At 33.9% G+C, this 22,590-nt stretch overlaps 2 protein-coding genes across 3 annotated transcripts in view; one reads left to right on the top strand and one right to left on the bottom strand.

The window, feature by feature from the left end:
* LOC126883336 (venom serine protease-like) overlaps positions 1-22,590 on the top strand; it is a 486,705-nt gene that overhangs the window by 299,978 nt on the left and 164,137 nt on the right. The window lies entirely within an intron of this gene.
* The window catches only part of LOC126883335 (protein Cep89 homolog), a 67,167-nt gene that overhangs the window by 7,991 nt on the left and 36,586 nt on the right, over positions 1-22,590 (bottom strand). For both annotated transcript variants that reach the window (XM_050648772.1, XM_050648771.1), the window contains exons 3-6: positions 15,322-15,785; positions 7,978-8,252; positions 1,189-1,395; positions 640-820 (exon numbers count right to left, since the gene is read on the bottom strand). In XM_050648772.1, the coding sequence (XP_050504729.1) occupies positions 640-820; positions 1,189-1,395; positions 7,978-8,252; positions 15,322-15,785 (1,127 nt within the window). The remainder of the gene's footprint in view (positions 1-639; positions 821-1,188; positions 1,396-7,977; positions 8,253-15,321; positions 15,786-22,590) is intronic.

The following is a 22,590-nucleotide window of genomic DNA, read 5'->3' as shown; positions in this document are numbered from 1 at the left end:
GTTACTAGTTTTAAAGTTATAAGCGATTTAAAATGCGAAAATGTGTTTTTTTTGTCATTTTTCGGATTTTAAATCGCTTATAACTTTAAAACTATTAACTTTTGAGAAAAATGTCAAGAAACTTATTTTATTTAGAATATCCCAAAGAATCTAGAAAAAATACTTTTCGGGGGAAAATAAGAGATTTTTGAAAATAGTGCGCGCCGAACCGGCAAAAAACCGTATGGACACGCATAATTAACAATTAAAAAACTACGGTCTAAATTGAAGTTAGACCCGATAACTCTTCGGAATCCTGAAAAGAAATGTTTAAACTTTAATCCAAGTTATTGGCACCGTTTAAAATACTAATCTAAATATGAGTTTTTAAGCCTCGAAAATACGCATTTTCGCATTTTTTAGATTTTAAATCGCCTATAACTCGAAAACTGTCAATTTTTTAGAAAAATCACAATATACCTTTCTTGTTTAGAATGACCCGAAAATCCTAAAAATATGTTTTTTGGAGCAATAAAAGGTGATATTATGTATTTGTTTAAAAACATTTTTTAAACAATTTCTGCCCAAAAACTCCTTCCGGCACCCTTCAGATTTGTTTAAAGGGGACATTTTTGTCTCATCACATGGACTATTACTTACTTTTTGCATTCGTTGACGCTAGAATTATGGACAGAAATAGGGATAAAATTTTGCATTTGATTTTTGAGCTCTGCTTGAGATTCAATACACGATTTGTTTTTCTCCTTTAAAGCCGCGTTTTCTGTTCTACTTTTGACGTATTCTCCATGCAGTACATCAAAGTCACGGGTCATCTGTTCAACTAGAAATATTATAAAAATTATTAACAAAAATAAATTAAAATCCAAGTAAGTTAGTGGCACTATTTTCGATTCTTAAACGGGCACATTCTACAAAGTTAGGCTTTTCTCGTTAAAAATATTTTGTAAGATTTTCATCTTCTATTGTTTTCTATAACCCTAATTTTTAATATTTTTTATTTTATGATATTAAGAGCTTTCAAGAAGTTAATACAGGAACAAAAACTGCAGGACAATTATTATTTTATGTGACAGAAGATCGAGAAGCATTTGCAGTGGTGATTGCCAAGGTCGGACAATAATTCTGATATGAAGAAGTTTTCAATTCTTGCAAGAAGGTTACATTTAAATAATATAATATTATAAATACCTTTTGCTTCATATATCTTTAAAACTTCTTCTAATTTATCCTGTTTCAATGAACATTTCTTAATAAGAGCATCATTTTGTTCTCTTGTATTCTTCAACTCTCTTTTCGAGTTCTCCAGTTCTACCACTAGTTTAGAACTGCAAGTTTCATCTTCGTTAAGTCGTCTGTACAAGCTTTCATTTTCTTCAATGATTTCTTTTACTTTTCCTAGTGAAAACAAACTAGTTAATAAAGTATAACACAGATGGCTACAAATTTAATAACATATTTATTTCTATATTTCTAATAATTGTATTTGAAATATGAAAATAAGCATTAAGAAGACCAAAGTGATGTCAATCCGAAAAAACCAAAATGAACCTCAACCTTGCACAATAAACGGATACATATTAGAGCAAGTCAATAAATTTAAGTACCTGAGATGTTAGATCGATAGCAGCCTAAATACTGATCTAGAAATGAGATCGAGAATAGAACAGTCCAGAAAATCTTTTGAAAAAATCAAAAGACTGCTATGTGATTCTCGAATAAAACTCGAAATTCGACTGCGTTTATCAAAATGCTACGTCTGGTCGACTCTTCTCGATGCAATTAAGACGTGGATCCTTAAAACATCAACCGTAAGTCAATTGTAGGCCTTTGAAATGTCTACCGAAAGCCTACCGAAGAATGCTCAAAACGTCACGGACATCGCATGGGCCTTTGAAATGTCTACCGAAGGCCTACCGAAGAATGCTCAAAATGTCATGGACATCGCATTCCTCAAACGAAGAAGTGCTGCATAGAATAGGCAAGGAAAGAGAACTTTTCAACGCAGTGAAAGTTAGAAAAACATTATACCTAGGCCACATACTGAGAAATAATATGCTCAACTAATAGTGAAATGGAACACTGGAAATCACCTGGAACGGATGGTATACCCAATGAACTTTTAAAATGTGGAGGCCCTGAACCAGAGGCAAGTAAACTGTCGCAACTCTTTAAAAAAGTCTTAAACGAAACAGAAACACCAGAGGAATAGCATAAGAGCATCACAATCCCCATATTTAAAAAAGGACAAAAAACTTGCCCATAAAACTACAGAGGAATAACCCTCTTAAATACAACAATGAAACTTTTCACAGGTATTCTTAAGGACAAACTGGAAAGACAAATCACTAATGCTGAAGAACAACAAGGTTTTACAAAGGGGCGATCTATAACATACGCAGTATTTATAATAAAACAAATAACAGAAAAAGCTGTAGAGTTTGGCATGCCAGCGTATATTTGCTTCATTGATCTGACGAAGGCGTTTGACAGAGTTCGCCTGGGAGACATTCTAAATATATTAATAGAAAATAAAACACCGACCAGCATACAAAGATAGTCCATAACCTAAATAACAACAACGTAATTAAAGTTAGAGCAGAAGACCAGTTCACTGAAAATATTCAAACACCGGGAGGAATTAGACAAGGAGACAGTTTAAGCCCCTTCTTGCTTAACCTACTCATGGGCAAAATTATAAACAAAGTCTTCTTCTTCTTCTTCCTTCTTGTATGTAGGCTTTAAAGCCTGTTTCTTCTTCAATATTATCCTCCTAAATTGTTTAGGTTATCGCACCACCTTTTTCTTGGTCTGCCAATACTTCTTCGTCCATTTGGTGACTTATCTCGTGCTATTCGCACTATCCTATCCTCTGCCATTCTACTAATGTGTTCGTTCCACTCCTGTTTCCGTTTTGTCACCCATCCATTTATGTCTTCTATATTGCATGATCTTCTTATGTTTTCGCTCCTCTCCCTATCCAACAGACTTTTCGCTGATATTCGTCGGAGTATTTTCATCTCTGTTGTTTCTAGTAGTCGTCTCGTTTTAGATGTGTCAGGCCTTGTCTCCGCCGTGTATGTTAATATAGGTCTAATTGCTGCTTTATAGATTCTTGCTTTTGTGTCTTGTCTTAAGTGTTTGTTCTTCTAGATTGTGTCATTAAGAGATCCCGCCGCTTTACTTGCTTTTAAGCTTTGTTGTCGTACTTCCTCTTCAACATCTCCGTAACTGGTTATATCAATTCCCAGATATCTAAACCTTGCTTCCTGCTTTATTATTTTCCCATCAATTTCGATTTTACATCGTAGTGGGTATTTAGATGTTGTCATACATTTGGTTTTTTCTGCTGATATTATCATATTGTATTTCTTGGCTGTTGTATTAAAGATGTGTGTTAATCTTTGGAGATCGTCTTCTGTCTCGGCGATTAATGCGGCGTCGTCTGCATAACACAATACTTTGATTTCTTTATTCCCCATTCTGTAACCACGACCTTTACGTACTGCTTCTATTATTTCGTCCATTATTATATTAAAGAGCAGTGGGCTTAATGAGTCACCTTGTCTGACTCCACTTTGTACTGGTATAAACTGCGTTAGTTTTCCATTTATCTTTGCCTGTATTCGATTATGAAAGTAGATGTTTTCGATGGTTTGTATAATATTGATTGGTATGTTTCTTCCATACAGTAAATGTAAGACGTCTTCGACTTGGATGCGATCGAAAGCCTTTGTCAGGTCTATAAAACATAGATATGCTGGTTTATTGTACTCAATGGCCTTTTCTGTGATTTGTCTCAGTACAAATACGGCGTCTACGCAGGATCTTCCGGATCTGAATCCTTGTTGTTCATCTGATAAAGTTGTTAGTTTATTGATTTTGTTGGTTAGGACTTTTGTGGTTAGCTTAAGTGCGGTGTTTAGTAGATTTATACCTCTATAATTGTTGGGGTCTTCTTTGTCTCCTTTTTTGAACATTGGTATCATTATGCTGTTTCTCCATGCGTCTGGTATCTTGCAGTGCAATATTAGTTTTTGTATAAGTTTTGTCATCTCTAGGGTTATACTTTCTCCTCCGTATTTTAGAAGCTCGTTGGTTATTCCGTCTGGTCCTGGTGACTTCCTATTTTTGAGTGAATTTATGGCTACCCCTACTTCCTGAAAACTGATTTCAATTTCGTGTCTTAATTCAGGTAGGTTATTATTTTGATTATGATTTTCCTTTCCTTTAAACAGTTCCGTCAAGTATCTTTCCCATTCGTTTGCTGGTATGTTATTGTATTCCTTCAATTCTGCCATTTCTTTCCGTTGGTTTCTTATGAATCTCCATATTTGTTTTTGTGTTCCGTAGAAGTCGCTTTCCATCCTTTTTGTAAACTGTTCCCAGTGTTCATTTTTTGTTCTTCGTACCAATTGCTTTGTTTCATTTCGTATTCTTCTATAGGTGTCTCTGGATTCTGGAGTGTTTGATGTTTTATACTTCAGTGTTACTATAAACAAAGTAACATCTCTTAATCTCGGATATAGAATGGGCAACAAAAGAATTGGTATGGTGTGTTACGCAGATGATGCAGCAATTATTGCTGAATCAGAAGATGATCTTCAGAGACAGCTCTTTCAGTTCTTTCAAGTAAGCCGCCAACTAAATATGAACATTTCTACCAACAAAACTAAATATATGACAATAGCAAAAGATCGGCTCAGATGTAAATTAGCGGTTGAGAACAACCCCATAGAACAGATGATGCAATTCAGATATCTGGGCATAGATATATCAAGCACTCACGACCCAGTAAAGGACCTGAGGAGTCAGATCAACAAAGCATCTGCATTGTCAGGATGCCTGCGGGAGATAGTCTGGTCAAATTCGTATATGCGCACAGATAGTAAAATTAGAATCTATAAGACTTGCATACGAACGATCATGACATATGGCATAGAAATGCGCAAAGACACCAACAAAACGAAACAGATGCTAAGAGTTGCCGAACTGAAAACCCTAAGAAAAATAGTGGTGAAAACAAGAAGAGGCAGAGTTAGAAATACAGACATTAGAGAGCAATGCAAAATTCAAGATATTGTAAGATCGGGAAGGCAGCGCAAGAGGATGTGGTACAACCATGTAAGACGAATGGATGAGAATCTCTCTCTCTCTCTCTCTCTCTCCTGTCGTTTCCCCATTACTGAGGATCGTGATTTCTTCCAATATTCCTAACAATGTTTCTCCATTGGTCTCTATCTTCAGCTGCTCTAAGAGCTTCGCAGAAGAGACTATATGGATGAGAATAGACTCCCAAAAATTGCCCTAGAAAACAACCCGCCCGGTTCAAGACCCCCGGAAGACCACCTAAAAGATGGAGGGATAGTTGGCAATCTACCTCCCAGGAAATTAACCAGAGGCAGCCTAAGAATTAAACAGATTGAAAAATCTCCAAGAAGTAAAAGAAAAAAAAGAATAGTGAAGTGAAAGATCGAGGGAAAGAGTGGACTGGAAAGAAAAAGCTTATCGTGGCTAAGAAACATCCGACAATGGACAGGGCCAAATTTTGAAAAGCTTATAAGAACAGTTGATGGCAGAAGAGTTTTCAACTGTACTAGCCAATCTCCATTGAGGAGAGGGCATTTTAACAAGAAGAAGAAGAATTGTTTTTGAATAAAAAGGTTTCGATGGTATTTAAAAATCTACGGTAGTAACAAAAAATATGCAAATATTAGGTACGTGACTTGGGCTTGGTTCTTAGATAATAACCTTGTAATAATCATTATTCATAATTACAGAACCTAAACTGAACTTAAAGAGAACCAAAAACATTCTGTTAATTTAGGTTAAGTCAAAAATGACGACAAAATAATCACCACATATAGATCTATGTAAAAGCTTCTCAGTAAAACCGTTTGGCGAGGAACAGTGGTGTATTTGGAGTTTAGGGGCCATGATATGATAAGACAAGATGATGCTGCCAGGATAGCCATGTAAAGTTTAGTTTGGCAGGGTCGCCTTGCAAGATAAGGGAGCTGGTATGTAAGAGAGAATAAACTGAGATTTCGTTCATAGGGCAGTCAATGAGGGTATGTGGCTCCGAATTCCATCCACTATATCGATTTACGTGATATTTTCACAGTAAGTAGGGAATAGCCCAAGAAATAAAGACTACCCTATGCCGATGTGTGCTTTTGTCTTGGGGGCGGTTCCCACCCCTTCTCGGGGGTGGAAAATTTTTTGCTTAAATAACTACAGAAGTTGCTACAGAACCTAATACTAAGCAAAAACCGTTCTATAATTTTCTTTCGAAAACTCAATACTTTTTGAGTTATTCCTGGTTGAAAATTGGCCATTTTCATTGAAATATAACACCTTTTCAAACGGTTTTTTGCGAATACCTTAAAAACTATGCATCTAACTAAAAAACTATATAAAACATTTTTGTAGCTTATAAAATAACAAAGAGATTCTTTTCTTTATGAATCTTCTAGTTATAACACAAAAAGAGATATGGTAAGTGAAAAAAACTTGTTTTCTTGGTGCATGCTCAAATCAGTGTATTTAACTTTAAATAACAGAGAAACGGTCGATTTTAGGTGTATAATGCTACCATAAACTTTTGTTGTGCTTGAAAAGACCTATAAATTAAGCAATATTAAATGTCGATTACATTCAACCTATGCGAGATAAACTGTAAAAAATTTGATGACTAACGTATTTTAAGAAAAAAATGAGAAGTATATTTAACCCCTCACCCACAAGAATTTAAATGTATCGTTTTCCTTCTATAATACATTTTACTATAGCGTTATTTTTTTGTTAAAAAAGTTGGGCGGGTTTAAAATGAACGGGTTTTGAAAAAAATAAGATCAAATTATTGAGCGCATTTTTAAATTTTCTTAAAAATCTTCCTATTTCTCTATGTAACTCGAAAATGATAAGAAGTGCCAAAAAAAGATGCCATACAAAAATGTAGGTTTCTTCTAGATAAACATTTTGATTTTATTTTTTATAACAGTATCTCTTATTATTTTCAAGTTACATGGAGAAAAGGAAGATTTTTAAGAAAATTTAAATACGCGCTCTATAATTTGATCTTATTGTTTTCAAAAACCATTTATTTTAAACCCACTCAACTTTTTGAACATAAAAATAACACTGTAGTAAAATGTATTGTAGAAGGAAAACGATGCATTTAAGTTCTTGTGGATGAGGGGTTAAATATACTTCTCAATTTTTTTCTTAAAATTCGTTAGTCATCAATTTTTTGCAGCATATCTCGCTTAGTTTGAATGTAATCGACATTTAATATTGCATATTTGAAAGGACTTTTCAATCACAATAAAAGGTATTGGTAGAATTATACACCTAAAATCGACCGTTTCTCTGTTATTTCAAGTTGAATACACTGATTTGAGCATGCACCAAAAAAACAACCTTTTTACCTACCATATCTTTTTTTGTGTTATAACTAGAAGATTGAAGAAGAAACAAATTTCTTTGATTTTTTATGAGCTACAAAAATGTTTTATATAATTTTTTTAGTTAGATGCATTGTTTTTAAGGTATTCGCAAAAAACCATTGAAAATATTTCAATGAAAATGGCCAATTTTCAACCACGAATAACTCAAAAAGTATTGAGTTTTCGAAAAAAAAAAATTATAGAACAGTTTTTGCTTAGAATTAGGTTCTCTAGCAACTTCCGCAGTTGTTTAACCAAAAAATTTTCCACCCCCGAGAAGTGGTGGGAACCGCCCCAAGACAAAAGCACACATCGGCATAGGGTGTGCTTTGAATAAGGAGATATTTTCAGGCTATTCCTAAAATTTCATTAAAATCCATGCAGTAGGATAGAATTCGGAGGTAATAAAATGTTCTTGCTCTCATTGACTGCCCTATCAGTAAATATATTTTATTCTCACTTAGCTGCCACACACGACGACCCTACTGAACCATATAAACCTTACGTGGCATATAAAATATGCTTATTTTACCTGTAAACTTGCTCATTTCTATTTCATATTCTTCAATGATTTCATCCTTCTCTTTAACGGAATCTTCGTAGGCGTCTAACAGGGGCCCTAAAGTGTGTCTATTTACGTTTCCCCAAATAACTGGTATATGTTTATGGTCTCGATGTACTTCTGACAGAATTTCTTTACTACTAGAAGATTCTAAGACCTCTCGTTTATGGTATGGTTCTACGACTGGTTTTGGAATGTTATTTGTTCGTAGAAGTTCTTGGTACCTCTCCAATTGCAGATTTAATCTATAACAAAATTATGAATAAAAATGAATAGAAATGAATAAAAACACAATAAAATACCGAAAGAATGGAAAACGAGCAAACTAATTCTACTATTCAAAAAAAGGGAGATAAAAAGCAGCCAGAAAACTACAGAGGTATCAACTTGTTAAATACTCCCCTAAAACTTATAACTAAAATTTTACAAGACCTAATGAATCAGAGGATAAATTCAGCAGATGAACAACAGGATTTTCGTGCTGGAAAATCGTGTTATCATCATCATCATTCAAGCCGGATCTATCCACTGCTGGATATAGGTCTCCCTCAGTCTTTTCCGTACATTTCTGTTTTGTGCTGTTTGCATCCAGTTTTTGTCGATCCTTTTTATGTCATCAGACCATCTGGTTGGCAGACGATCTCTACTTCGATATGCTTCTTGTCTTGGTCTCCAGTGTATTATTCGCTGTGTCCATCTATTTTCCGACATTCTAGCTATGTGTCCAGCCCAGTTCCACTTTAGGGTCATAATTGTTTCTATGGCATCCGTCACTCCTGTTCTCCGTCTTATCTCCCTGTACGTAATTCGATCCCGACGAGAAATGCCTAAAATTGAGCGTTCCATGGCTCTTTGGGTAACACAAATTTTATTTCTTACTTTCTTGGTGCTTCTTGCATGGTGCAGAAACTTTAACAATAACCAAGAAAGTAAGAAACAAGAAAGGAAAATCGTGTACAGATGCAATATTCGGCATAAAGCAAATTACTGAGAAATCACTAGAGTATAGTAGACCAGGATTTCTATGTCTGATTGGCTTGAAGAAAGCATTTGACAGAGTAAGACTCAAAGATGTAATCCATCTTCTGTATAATAGAGAAATCCCCCTAGATATCATAAAAACTATTGAAAATATCTACCAAAACAACAAAATGGAAGTCAGAATAGATGAATAACTTACAGAACCTGTAGATATAGGCAGCGGAATAAGGCAGGGAGACTCATTGAGTCCTATGCTCTTCAATTTAATCATGGATGAAATCATCAAAAACGTCAACATAGCAAGAGGATATAGAATGGGAAACAAAGAAACAAAAATACTCTGCTGTGCAGACGATGCAATACTGATAGCCCAAGATGAAGATACTCTGCAAAGATTAGTCCACAGATTTAACATAACAGCAAAAGAATTCAATATGACAATTTCATATCAGAAAACTAAAATACTAGTAATCAGTAAAGAATAAAGAACTAATCAGATGTAAAATAGAAATTGATGGTATCACTATTGAACAAGTAATGGTAATAAAATATCTTGGAATTACATTGTCAAGTTACGGAGACCTGGACAAAGAAGTGAGGAATCAAGTACAAAAAGCAAATAGACTGACAATAAGATGTCTTAATAACACTATATGGCGAAACCGACATATTAACAATGAAAGTCAAGAATTTATAAAGCCAGTGTGAGGCCAATAATGACATATGCATCAGAAACAAGACCCGATACAGCCACATCACAAAGATTACTGGAAACGGCAGAGATGAGAGTACTGAGCAGAATAATTACAGGAAATACGCTGAGAGATAGGAAGATGAGTAAAGATATTAGAAGACAATGTAACGTAGAGTGTATAAACGAATGGACTAATGGACACTAAATAGAAAAAGTATGCAATAATCACATAATCAGAATGGGGGAGACACGTGTGGTCAAAATAGCAAGAGACAAAATCACCAATCGGTAGAAGAAGTATCTGCCTCCGCGCAAAAGATGGAATAGGAGACAACCTTCCGTAGAGGTATCAATCCATCAATGAACAAGTAGAATTGCTTATAAATAGGAAGAAGAAGAATAAAAGAGACCGGTCCTGCATCGATAACTATAATGTTGTATTCAATGTGGGCTCCGAATATTTTTAATATTAACAAAGTTTAATATAAGTTATAAATTGTGAATCTCAGTGATATATGGAAATAAACTGTAAGTGTACAAACTCGTTACATAATATCCAGTTAAATTAGCATTAAAGTCTGCAAATTGCAATTATTTGTTATTGTTGTCAATAAACAAATCAAGTTTTACCCCAAATTTCGAAATTAATTCAAACATGGAATCACACAACAGTTCTACAATACAAGACCATCAAAGTCAAATAAACGCACCAAAGTCATACTCTTTGGCAGCGTCGGGAGTGCAATTTCCTTTAAAGTCCCAAGGAATTATCTTTAGTGCCTTAGAAAACACCAAACTTCAAGACTACCTTCTCCCGCTTGGAAATATAATTCAACCGAAAAATATAATCTTCTCTTCTAGATTATCTAATAATCGCATATGTATGTATTTATCCAATAAACAAATGGTGGATGATTTTATGAATAATCATGGTCAAATAGAAATACAAGGTGAAATTGTCAGAGCGAGAAGGTTAGTTACACCAGCGGAACGACTTGTGCTCTCCGGCGTATGTCCTTCAATACCGCACGACTTGCTAATCAATGAGTTACAAAAAATCGGCATAGTTCCTGTCTCCCCCATGACATTCCTCAAAATTAGTGCTTCTATGCCTGAGTACAATCACATCCTTAGTTTTAGAAGACAAATCTATATCAGTCCTCACAGTCTAACACTACCAGAGACATTTACTCTTGTTTTTGACAACACGATATATAGAATATTCATTTCTCAAGACAGTTTAGTTTGCTTTAGATGCAAGAAGCCAGGTCACATTGCATCCCAGTGCTCCGAACCACTAGCTCAACTAAACACTAACCAAAACAATGAAGCATCGATATCCAGCGCAACAAATATATCTTCGCAAGCACCCAATGATACAAACCCTTCTCAGTGTGAACAAATGTCTATTTCTAATGTCCCGGAGATACCAAACAAAGTAGATGCATTAAATAAGGACAGTCACATAATCAATCAACCAAAACGTAACTTTGACGAAATTATTTCACCTGAAGCAGACCCATCTTCAAAAGAACGTAACATTTTTCCACCGCCTAAAGTCCAAGCAAAATCTAAAAAAGCTAAAATTAGTTCAGCAAGCACTTCTGAACGCTCATTTTCTCTCTTACTTGACCCTGCCAAAAACTTCATAGAAAATCACCCTCTACCTTTCCCTCTAAACTTTGATCAACTTGACATGCTCCTAACGAATATCACGGGATCAACAGATCATATAGCCACGATTAAAGAATATACCACAGACCTAGAAGCCTTAACCGAAATGCTCATTGAAGTTTACCCCCATTTAAAGGAAAGATCTATAAAACGCAAAATCACGTCCTTAAGGAAAAAAATTCATAAATACCTTGGTAGTGAGGAGGCATCGGACTGGGAAAGTGACACATCTCAATTAAGTCAACATTAAGATTTAAGTTTCTACTTCAAAAGAATATTGATGGATTTATCCATCGCCTAGCTATGCTCCAACAACTTTCTCTAAATTCCAGCATCTATACTGCAGAGCTCTTTGGTTTGTTTAAAGCCATCAAACGTGTAAATATTAAAAACCTCCCCTGTTGTCTAGTCCTTTCCGACTCTCTTAGCATAGTCAAAGCTATGCAAAATATATACCACAAACACCCCATTGAGAAAAGAATCAAGGCCGAACTAATGGAAGCTCAAGAAAGTTTCAGAAGAATCTTCCTGTGGATACCATCTCACATAGGCATCGAAGGATATAGGAACAAGCAGAGTACTAGTGCGCGTAACGCTATCACTAATGATGTATCATAAAGAGAGTGTCGGAGTGTCGCTAGCGATCTGAAAGTTCATTTCAAAAATAAAGTGTTAGTGCGTGGAATCCAATTATTGCTCCAAAGGTTTAATTGTTTACAAATTGTAATTAATGTCTACCAATTTTTGATTTAATATTGTTACAAATGTTACAGAAATGTCGCTAATAACCTTCGGGTGGATGCGACTTTGTCTTTCTTAAATAAAAAAAAAAAGAAGAATAAAAATGTAATACAAAGGAAATGGTCAACAAGAAGCAATAATAATTGCAACAGAAGTACGAAAAATGTCATGTGAAAGATTCTGGTTCAGAAAATCTAAGTAATCAACTTAATGGAGATTCTTGCATTTTCGCCTCTCTTAGGCCGCGTTCAGAGTGGACGAGCAAAGAGCAAAGAGCAAAGAGCAAAAAGTGCACGTTCAGAGTGGACGAGCAAAGAGCAAAGAAGTGCTAATAGCGGGTAGTTACGCTAGACGAGAGTTTAGTTCTTTTCCACTCGGCAGTATGGATAGGAACCGTAGGATATTTGCTCTTTACTCTCACAGTAGTCCATGTAGTGAGACCGCTCCCGTCTGAAAAAATTTCCGATTCGGTCTCTTTGTGGATTCCTATTTAAAAATATTTTAAAATTTCCTTTAAACAAATCTGAAGGGTGCCGGGCGGAATTTTTGGGCAGAAATTGTTTAAACAATTTTTTTTAAACAAATACAAAAGATCACGTTTTTTGCTCTGGAACATATATTTTTAAGTTTTGTGGGTCATTCTAAACAACAAAGGTATCTTGTAAATTTTCTCAAAAATTGATAGTTTTCGAGTTATAGGCAATTTAAAATCTGCAAAATGCGAAAATACGCATTTTCGAGGCCCAAAAACTCATATTTAAAGTAGTATTTTTGAGGTTGCCAGATACTTAAATTGAAATTTAAACATTGAGCTTCAAGACTCTGAAGAGTGATCGCGTCTAACCTTAATTTATACCGTTGTTTTTTAATTGTTAAATATGCGTGTTTATCCGATTTTTTTGCCGGTGCGGCGCGCTCTATTTCAAAAATCTCCTATTTTCCTCCGAAAATTATTTTTTCTAGATTTTTTGGGATTTTCTAAATAAAATAAGTTTCCTGACATTTTTCTCAAAAGTTAACAGTTTTAAAGTTATAAGCGATTTAAAATCCAAAAATGAGTTTTTTATTAACTTATAACTTTAAAACTATTAACTTTTGAGAAAAATGTCAAGAAACTTATTTTAATTAGAATGTTCCAAAAAATCTAGAAAAAATAATTTTCGGAGGAAATAGGAGATTTTTGAAATAGAGCGCGCCGCACCGGCAAAAAAATCGGCTAAACACGCATATTTAACAATTAAAAAACAACGGTATAAATTAAGGTTAGACGCGATCACTCTTCAGAATCGAAGCTGAATGTTTAATCATAAATTTAAGTATCTGGCAACCTCAAAAATACTAATTGAAATATGAATTTTTAAGCCTCGAAAATGCGTATTTTCGCATTTTTCAGATTTTAAATCGCCTATAACTCGAACACTATTAATTTTTGGGCAAAATTACAAGATACCTTTTTTGTTTAGAATAACCCAAAATACCCAAAAATGTATGTTTCGGAGCAAAAAAAACGTGATCTTTTGTATTTGTTTAAAAATAGTTATTTATGAAACAGTTCGTGAAGTATGCTTTTTGCGAACGCACGCGATATTTAGAGCACGAGCGACAGCGGAGCGAGTGCTATACATCGCATAAGTTCGCAAAAAGTACTTCACGCACAGTTTCACACAATATTTTATCTACTCTACCATAAACAAATAAAAAATATGTAACTCTTCGTCACTGGAATTCATTTCTATTCTACAATTTTTAGAACTTTGACATTTAAAAATTGTAACTTCTTTCAAACCACAAAACTGTAAAAACTTTTGTTGTAATTTATTGCTCATTATGTCATCACCATGACAACGCCAAAGTTAAGGATATTTGATTATATGAAAGTGTGTTAAAAACAGTGCGAAAAAGTAAGTCCCATTTAAAATACATTGTTACTTCACGCTCACTTTAAACACTTCACGCACTGCTATCTAGAATGACAGTTTTCACAAACTAAAAACTTACACATAATATAACATAGAGTAGATAAAATTGTTTAAACAATTTCTGCCCAAAAATTCCGCCCGGTGCTCTTCAGATTTGTTTAAAGGCGACATTTTTGAATAGGAATTGACAAAGAAACCGAATCAAAAATTTTTTCAGACGGGAGCGGTCTCACCACATGGACCAAAGAGTGCGGGCGGAGAAATCAAACTTGTTTGGTTTCGCCACTTTGCTGTTTGCTAGCACTCTGTGTACCTCCATTTCCCAGTATGAGTTTGATTTCTCCGCTTTGCTCTTTGCTCCTTGTTCTTTGCTCTTTGCTCGTCCACTCTGAACGCGGCCTTAAATGGAATAAAACCATCATATCTTCCATTTATATAAGAAAGGTAGCCAGAAAAGACTGTTCAAAATTTAAATTTTGTTACCGACAGTCAGGGGCGGATTTATTCAATAGTGTGCCCGGTGCTAATTCTTGTATAGGGCCCTACCCAACTCTTTTTTGACAAGGCACTTTAAAAATTAAAACAATATAAACTTCAGTACATTTAAAATTATGCAGAAGATACAAGGCTAAGACATGGTAACGCTTTTTTCTTTGTTTATTTTCAACAAATGCTTTTATGACACTAAGTAGGTATGAATTACTAATTGTCGTCTTTGACGTTCTTCAGGTACTTTACTTGGTTGTAAACAAAAGTTTTACTTGTTGTTAAGCTTAAAGGGTAAAGTAGGTATATTTTATATTTCATTTCTTAACTTTATGGCACCCATTGAAAGACATCTATTTTTGTCAAACACCTTTAACTTTCAGAGCGATTTAAAAGCATTGTATTGTAAGATTTCCGAAAAGGAGATGTAAAAGTATACCTGCTAATCTGTTGCCATTTATGTCATGTCATAAAAGGGTGGTTATCGAGTGTTCCTTTCCTTTTCTCTCAGAAAAAAGATTATATGAAATTGTCAATACAACAATAATTTCAAAGTAATTTTTACAATAAATAATAAGTACGACGGCGCGTCAGAATGCCAAATACGTAATTTTAGACAAATGTGTAGGTCTTCTGGGGGCCCCTTCAATCTGGGGGCCCGGTGCTACAGCACCTCTAGCCCCCCCCTAAATCCACCACTGCCGACAGTTAAAAAAAGGGAATACATGACGGATATGTTTAAAAATAAGTTACATTTTGTAAATATATGATAGGGTAATAAATTAATAATTATAATAAATAACGTAAAAAACCATATACCTATAAACTACTGTTTTCAGCATAGCCAAATCTTCAGTAAGTTCTTTCCTCTTTGCTTTTAATATTTCGTTTTCATTCATAACTTTTTCATTATCTGAATTACATTTGGCTATTTCATTCCTATATTCTTCACATTTTTTACATATTTTTAACTTCTCTAACTCGATTTTCAACGCGTTGTTTTCGTACAATACCTGCTCATAATTTTCTTCTAACTCTTCGATATCTTTTTTAAAGTGTGAATTGGCCAATTGAAGTAAGTTTACTTTTTCTCTAAGTTTTGTTATTTTGTTGACTGAGAGACCTTCTAGTTCAATAAACCTGGAGCTCAGTTCTCTATTTTCTTCCAGTAAACGATAATTTTCTTTAACTAAGTGTCTTCTAGATAATTTTGAACCAGTGTTTGGTTCTACCGTTTCAAGTATAATTTCGGTATGGATTGGATCTTCATCTTTAATAATTGCCTAAAAAACAATGAGTTTAAATTTTTTTCAGTAAATTTTAAAGTAAAAAGACAATCAAAGTAAAACAGTTTTCCTACATGCCTATCTGATGACGGGTAGCGCTAGAAACACGTGTCAAAGGATGGTAAGAGACTTGAACTGAACAGAGAAAAGATTAACAAATGGTGGCAATAGTGGAAATGTTTAAGTTTAGGGCTGAGGTATAGGCCTTTTTTGCATTTCTATTGCATCAAACCGTTTTTATTCAATTCAGTATATTTTTCAAAGTTCAAATGTATTTTTTTTAAGAGTGCTGGAAATTGTTATTAACATAGTATATTAAGTACAAGTAAGAGCTAAGAATAAGGTTGGCTAGGTGCTACGTGTTCTCGACTCTATTTTACGGGATGGAAGCTTGGACCTTCAATGCCGCATCAACGAAAAAACCGGAATCATTCGAGTTGTGGGTATATAGAAGAGTTCTGAAAATATCATGGACAGAACACGTCACAAACAAAGAGGTTCTGAGAAAGATGAATAAAGAAATTCTTCTTCTTCTTCTTCTCCTTCTCCTTCTTCTTCTTCTTTTTATATAGACATTACTCTGTCTGTTTTTCAATTTGCCTCCAGTAAGTTGTCATTCCATCTTTTTCGTGGTCTTCCCACTGATCGTCTTCCTATTGGGGAACCGTCTCTCGCCGTCCTTACTACTCTATTTGTTGTCATTCGGCTTATGTGGTCGTTCCATTCTACTCTTCTGCTTTTCACCCAGTTATTAATGTTGTCCACCTTGCATCTCATTCGTATATCTGCACTTCTAGCTCTATCCCACAGCGTCTTACCATCGATTTTTCGCAATGTTTTCATCTCTGCTGTTTCTAGCATTCTCTTTATCCTTTCTGTATCAGGTCGTATTTCTGCCGCGTATGTCATTATTGGTCTGATGACTGTTTTGTAAATTCTGCCTTTCACTTCTTTCCTGATGTTTTTATTTCTCCATATTGTTTCATTCGGACAACCTGCGGCTCTGTTTGCTTTATTCACCTGATCTTCCACTTCTGTTTCGAGCTTTCCGTAGCTGCTTAGTGTGATGCCTAGATATTTAAACTCCATGACTTGTTCTATTATTTGACCCTCCAGCTCTAATTTACACCTTATTAGACCTGCTGTTATAACCATGCATTTAGTATTTTTTGGGGAAATTAACATGTTAAATTTTCTAGCGGTTATATTTAATTCGTGCAGAATACGTTGTAAATCATCTTCACTTTGAGAGATTAGTATGTATTGCGTCGTCTGCTTAGCAGATTATTTTAAGTTATTTTTCTTCCATTTGGTATCCTTTTTTTGTTCTTGCTTTTTTTATTATTTCGTCCATGATCAGGTTGAACAACAGAGGACTCAGGGAATCTCCTTGTCTTATCCCATTGCCAGCTTTAATTGGGTCAGTTAGTTCTTCATCTACTTTTACTTTTATTGTGTTGTTCTGGTAGATATTTTCGATCGTTTTAATTATTCCTAGAGGTACCTCTCTTGCGTACAATAAATGGATAACGTCCTTTAATTTGACCCTGTCAAATGCCTTCTTAAGGTCCACGAAGCATAAGTATGCCGGTTTGTTTTATTCTAACGATTTTTCTTGAATCTGCCTCATTATAAGTATAGCGTCGGTGCGTGATCTTCCCGACCTAAAACCTTGTTGTTCTTCTGCTAATGTTATAATTTTATTCAGTTTGTTTGTTAGCACTTTGGTCGTTAATTTTAGTGTTGTGTTTAATAAATGAATTCCTCTGTATTTCTCCGGGTCCGATTTTCTCCCTTTTTGAAGAGAGGTATTAGGATGCTTGATCACCATTCTTGTGGTATTCTGTTTTGTTCTATTATATTTTTTGTATAATTACTGTAATACATAGTCGTATTACTCCGTAGAGTAACTAGGTGCATTTTTCCGTTGGAACTTTACCAGCTGCAGACGGGGGATGTAAATTGCATAGTGTAGAATTCCTTCCCTCTCGTCTTCACTGCAGCATCCATTTGACTTGCAAATTGTAGAAGTCTTGGAGGTGTCACCAGGAAGGTGTACCAATAAGTTTTCAATTTAAAAACCTTTTAGTAATATTTTTAATATTTTCAATATTAATAATTTACTATTAGGATTGAAAACTACTTCGTCTTTCAATGCCAGATGGCGCTAGCCACCTACTATCATCACTTCAGTTGCAGTGGGTGGGAAATCCTCTCGATACGAATCAGTTAAAATATGGAGAACAGTGCCTACGTTCCTTCCGATGAAGGCTCCAATAAGAGCCGAAAATCGCGATTCAAGGGACTGGACTGCACTCCGTATTCTAATTGAAAAGTAAGATTGTTTTGCCTTCGCATTGCAACTGAATAAAAATGGTATACATTTTTATGGAAATAATTACCTTCGTAGGAAAGCAACTTTGATACCCTCTCAGTAACCCCTGTTCTACGTTTCGCTTGACCGATCGCAGTATGTTTCTCTACACAATCACAGTAATCAATTGTGAAAAATCTAGCTTTAGTAAATTCAAAGAGATATTTCAGCTCTGCCTCTTGGACTATTATCATGGCAACTTTAAAACACGGGCGTTTTTGAAAGTTGAACACGCCGAGGCGTACTTTAAATAAACAAAATGGGGAACAAATAAAAAATATATTTTAAATAAAACAAAAACAATTTCACCGAATCGCTTAGGAATATATTTTTAGACTTATCTCTTTGAAATAAATACTTTGTCTTTCTTTTTTTTTTTTCGAAAAATGCTTTCTTTTTTCAAGTTAGGTAGTAGTCCTGTCGCCAGGGGGGGTACAACAGCCTCCTGTATTCAGATGGACTTACCCAAGTTTTTTTTTATATATTTTGACCTGTAGAACACGAATTTTTTGGGTAACAGTTGATCCGGATGTCGATAAGATTGTTATAAACCAAGAAGTTGAGGAATCACATAACAGCGATTTCTCGCAAAACAAAACATTTTTTTGTATTTTTTGGGCCATTCTAACCAAAAAATGTTCCTACAAATTATTTCGTAGGATGTATAGTTTTCGAGATAAACGCGGTTGAAGTTTCAAAAAAACGAAAAATTGGAATTTTTGAACCCGAAAAACTTTTGATTAAAAAATAAAATAGCAATTCTGCTTAGCGCATTTGAAAGTTCAAGTCAAATTATATCGGTTTTAATTATTTGTATTGCTAAAAATGTATTATTTTATTGTTAAAACAAAGCTATAAACACCTAGTGCTTGAGTGATGTTTCAATGATTTCTCATTTAAAATCGAACGAGTACGTAGAGGAGGTAAAAGTACAAGCGGGGCTATTTCTAAGTAGCATGCATTAAAACGCATGTATAAACGGGAAACACTATGTGTTTATAGCTTTTTTTAACAATCAAAAAATAAATTTTTAGCAATGCAAATATTCAAAACAGATATAATTTGACTTAAACTTTTAAAGGCGGTAAGCAGAATTGCTATTTTATTTTTTATTCAAACGTTATTCGGGTTCAAAAATTGCAATTTTTCGATTTTTTGAAAGTTCAACCGCGTTTATCTCGAAAACTATGCATCCTACGAAAAAACTTGTAGAAACATTTTTTGGTTAGAATGACCCAAAAAATACAAAAAAATGTTTTGTTTTGCGAGAAATCGCTGCTATGTAATTCCTCAACTTCTTCGTTTATAACAATCTTATCGACATCCGGATCAACTGTTACCCAAAAAATTCGTGTTCTACGGGTCAAAATACATAAAAAAAACTTGAGTAAGTCCATCTGAATTAAGAAGGCCGTTGTACCCCCCCTGGCGACAGGACTATAGGTATTTGAAATTTTTTGTTAAAAAATGCCTTAGCGATTTTTAGGATTTTTTTTCGAAAAAACTACTAAATGAATTGCAACTTTACAAAAATTTTTATAATCTTTAAACCTTCAAGTACAAGTAAGAATATTTTGACAACGATAAATGGTTTTTTCTATCTTGCTGAAAATATGGTTTTAACTTGTTGCTGGAAACATAGAAATTTATAAATTTATGGAAACTTTTTTTGAGGTGTGTAGCTGGAAAAACCTTTACTTATTTTATGTTTATGTTAAAAACCTTATAGATCTTATATTTCTCGGTAAAGCTTTTACACTTATTATCATGATTGTTCAAACTAACGTCTTTCACCTTAGTCTTTTACCTGACGGGCTACTTCTTCTTCTTCTTCGAGTCTTCTTCTTCTAGGCTGGATTGGTTATAACTAGTGTGACCAACTAGCCCGAAAAATCCGGGACATGGTCCGAATGACGAAGTCGTGTCCCGGCGTCCCGGACAAGGTTTCCGGACCATCCGAATTTTCAACATTTTTCAAATTTTTAATACATTATTCTTTTAAGAATTCACATCAAATTAAATTGGTGGGAAGAAAAAAAGTCGTCAATTTCTAGACTGTTACACTAATACCACATCCAAAACGCATGTATTTTATATCGTCGTATTATAGTTCTACGAAAAGTCAAATAGACTAAAATGGACTTTTTTCGGTTTCTGTATTTTAATTTTATTATCGTCTTCTGAAAAGACGATTTAAAAACATGAATATCAAATAATGATAATTATATTTTAACCCAAGGTTCAATTTACATGGAAATCCAACATTACCTAGTTTATTTTATAATTTTTCATTTTTTGAGAACGATTTCCGGATTGGAAGTCGAAACGTCAAAAACTAACAAAAATGTAATTATCATGACAACCCATTCCACCAAAAAAAATTTTTGTCAACATTCTTCTTCTTTTAGTGGCGATTCGTTTCGAATGTTGGCGATCATTCTGGCTATAATTATTTTATTAACTGATGCTTTAAATAGATTAGTTGTTGTTGTGGAGAACCATTTCCTCAGGTTCTTTAACCATGATATTGTTCTTCTCCCAATTCCTCGCTTTCCGAATACTTTACCTTGAAGGATTACCTTCAGTAATCTGTATTTGGTGCCGTTTCTCATTATATGTCCGAGATATTCTAACTTTCACCTTTGGTATACATGGTATACATCACCTCTCTTTCTTTGCCCACTCTTCGTAATACGGTCTCGTTGGTTATCTTGTCCGTCCATGATATCCTTAGGATTCGCCTGTATAGCCACATCTCGTTATCAACATAAATAATTACACTTTTATAAAAAAGAACTTTTTTATAATAAAATCTTTTTGTTATTTATAGGGGAGAATATAAAATAATTTGACGTTATAAAATGCTTAAAATTCCAAAAATTACATTATAATAAAAAAGTACTTTTTATAATAACACGGTTTTGTTATATACAGGACACAACATGTTTTGAAAGAAATAAATATGAATTTTTAGTAGGTTAAAATTATAATTCCAAAAATTACACTAGTATAAAAAAGTACTTTTTATAATAAGACGGTTGTTTAAAAGTCTACATTATATAATATTTATATACATATAATAGTTAACTTATAAAATATGAATTTTAAGAATATCAACTTTTAATTATTTATTAAAGAAATTAAAAAAAGATACGCAACATCCGTGTTCGAACTAGTGAACTCTCTATCTGCAGTCTAATGCCACTGACCCACCATCAATTTGTAGATATCGATTTATTACCGTACTTTAAAATTTTGCATTAGTCACGTTTGTAAAATAGTTTGAAATAAAAACCAAATCGATTTATCCATACAGGGTGATTGATTAGTAGGGTAAATCTCCGTAGATCCGTTATAGTAACACATAATATAATATAATAAATAGCAATAAAAGTTAATAACAAAAATTTTAGCCAAATATGATTGATAATCAGTAATCGTAAATTGTTAGTTTTAGACGATTTAGTCATGGCTTACCTAAAATTTGGATAGATTTATACACGTAATTAATAATTTGCTCTGAAAAATGAAAATATCTCGAAAACTAATAAATTTAGACATAGGGAATGTTATATAAAAATTAAAGTACGGTAATAGTAATTTTCGATAGTGATATAAAATACAGGGTGTTTCATTTGAAATTACTGAGAAAATAATGTACTTTTGTTTTGACTGTATTCAATATAAAGAAAATTAGCAATATCGATTATTTATGAAAATTTTGACAATAAAAAAAATCTGGCATCAATAAACGATTGCCGTTGTGCTTATTTTTATTTATACAGGGGTTATACAGGGGTTAAACTTGTTACGATTTTCATATAAAATTGGTTATAACTTTGTAAATACCCTGTATAACATGCTAAACCTTTATATTTTTGTAATGGAGAAGTTAAGAAGATTTCGAATATAGAATAAAATACAGGGTGTTTCATTTAAAAAAACAAAACTTTGATCTGCCACTATGTTATCGAACACCCTGTATCATTCTAACTAATTTTCTAATGTTAAGTTCAAAGTTAGCTACAATTTTTGTTATCAACTTTTATCGCTATCCATTACTATAATAACGGATCTACGGAGCTTTACCCCACTAATCAATCACCCTGTATAATAGCAGTTAAATATTGCATTGTTAGCTAGTTCAAACCTATTATGAAAATTTCAGGTAGCTACGTAGCCTAGAACTATTTTTAAAATGGATTACAAAATTTGCGGAGTCCGTGACAACAACCAAGCCAAGTATATAAAAAGGATTTAAAATGTTAAAGAATCAATAATATGATGATATTAAAGTTTTATATTTAAAAAAAAATGGCCCGATTTTCATTGAAAGGACCCGGATTTTAGGCAGTTTTTTCAGCCTTGTCCCGAATTCGACCAAATTTTAGTTGGTCACACTAGTTAACTATTGCAAATTAGTCTCTA

The sequence above is a fragment of the Diabrotica virgifera genome, chromosome 4 (genome assembly GCF_917563875.1).
Source record: "Diabrotica virgifera virgifera chromosome 4, PGI_DIABVI_V3a".
Taxonomy (NCBI): domain Eukaryota; kingdom Metazoa; phylum Arthropoda; class Insecta; order Coleoptera; family Chrysomelidae; genus Diabrotica; species Diabrotica virgifera.
This window is presented reverse-complemented; position numbering and strand designations above follow the sequence as displayed.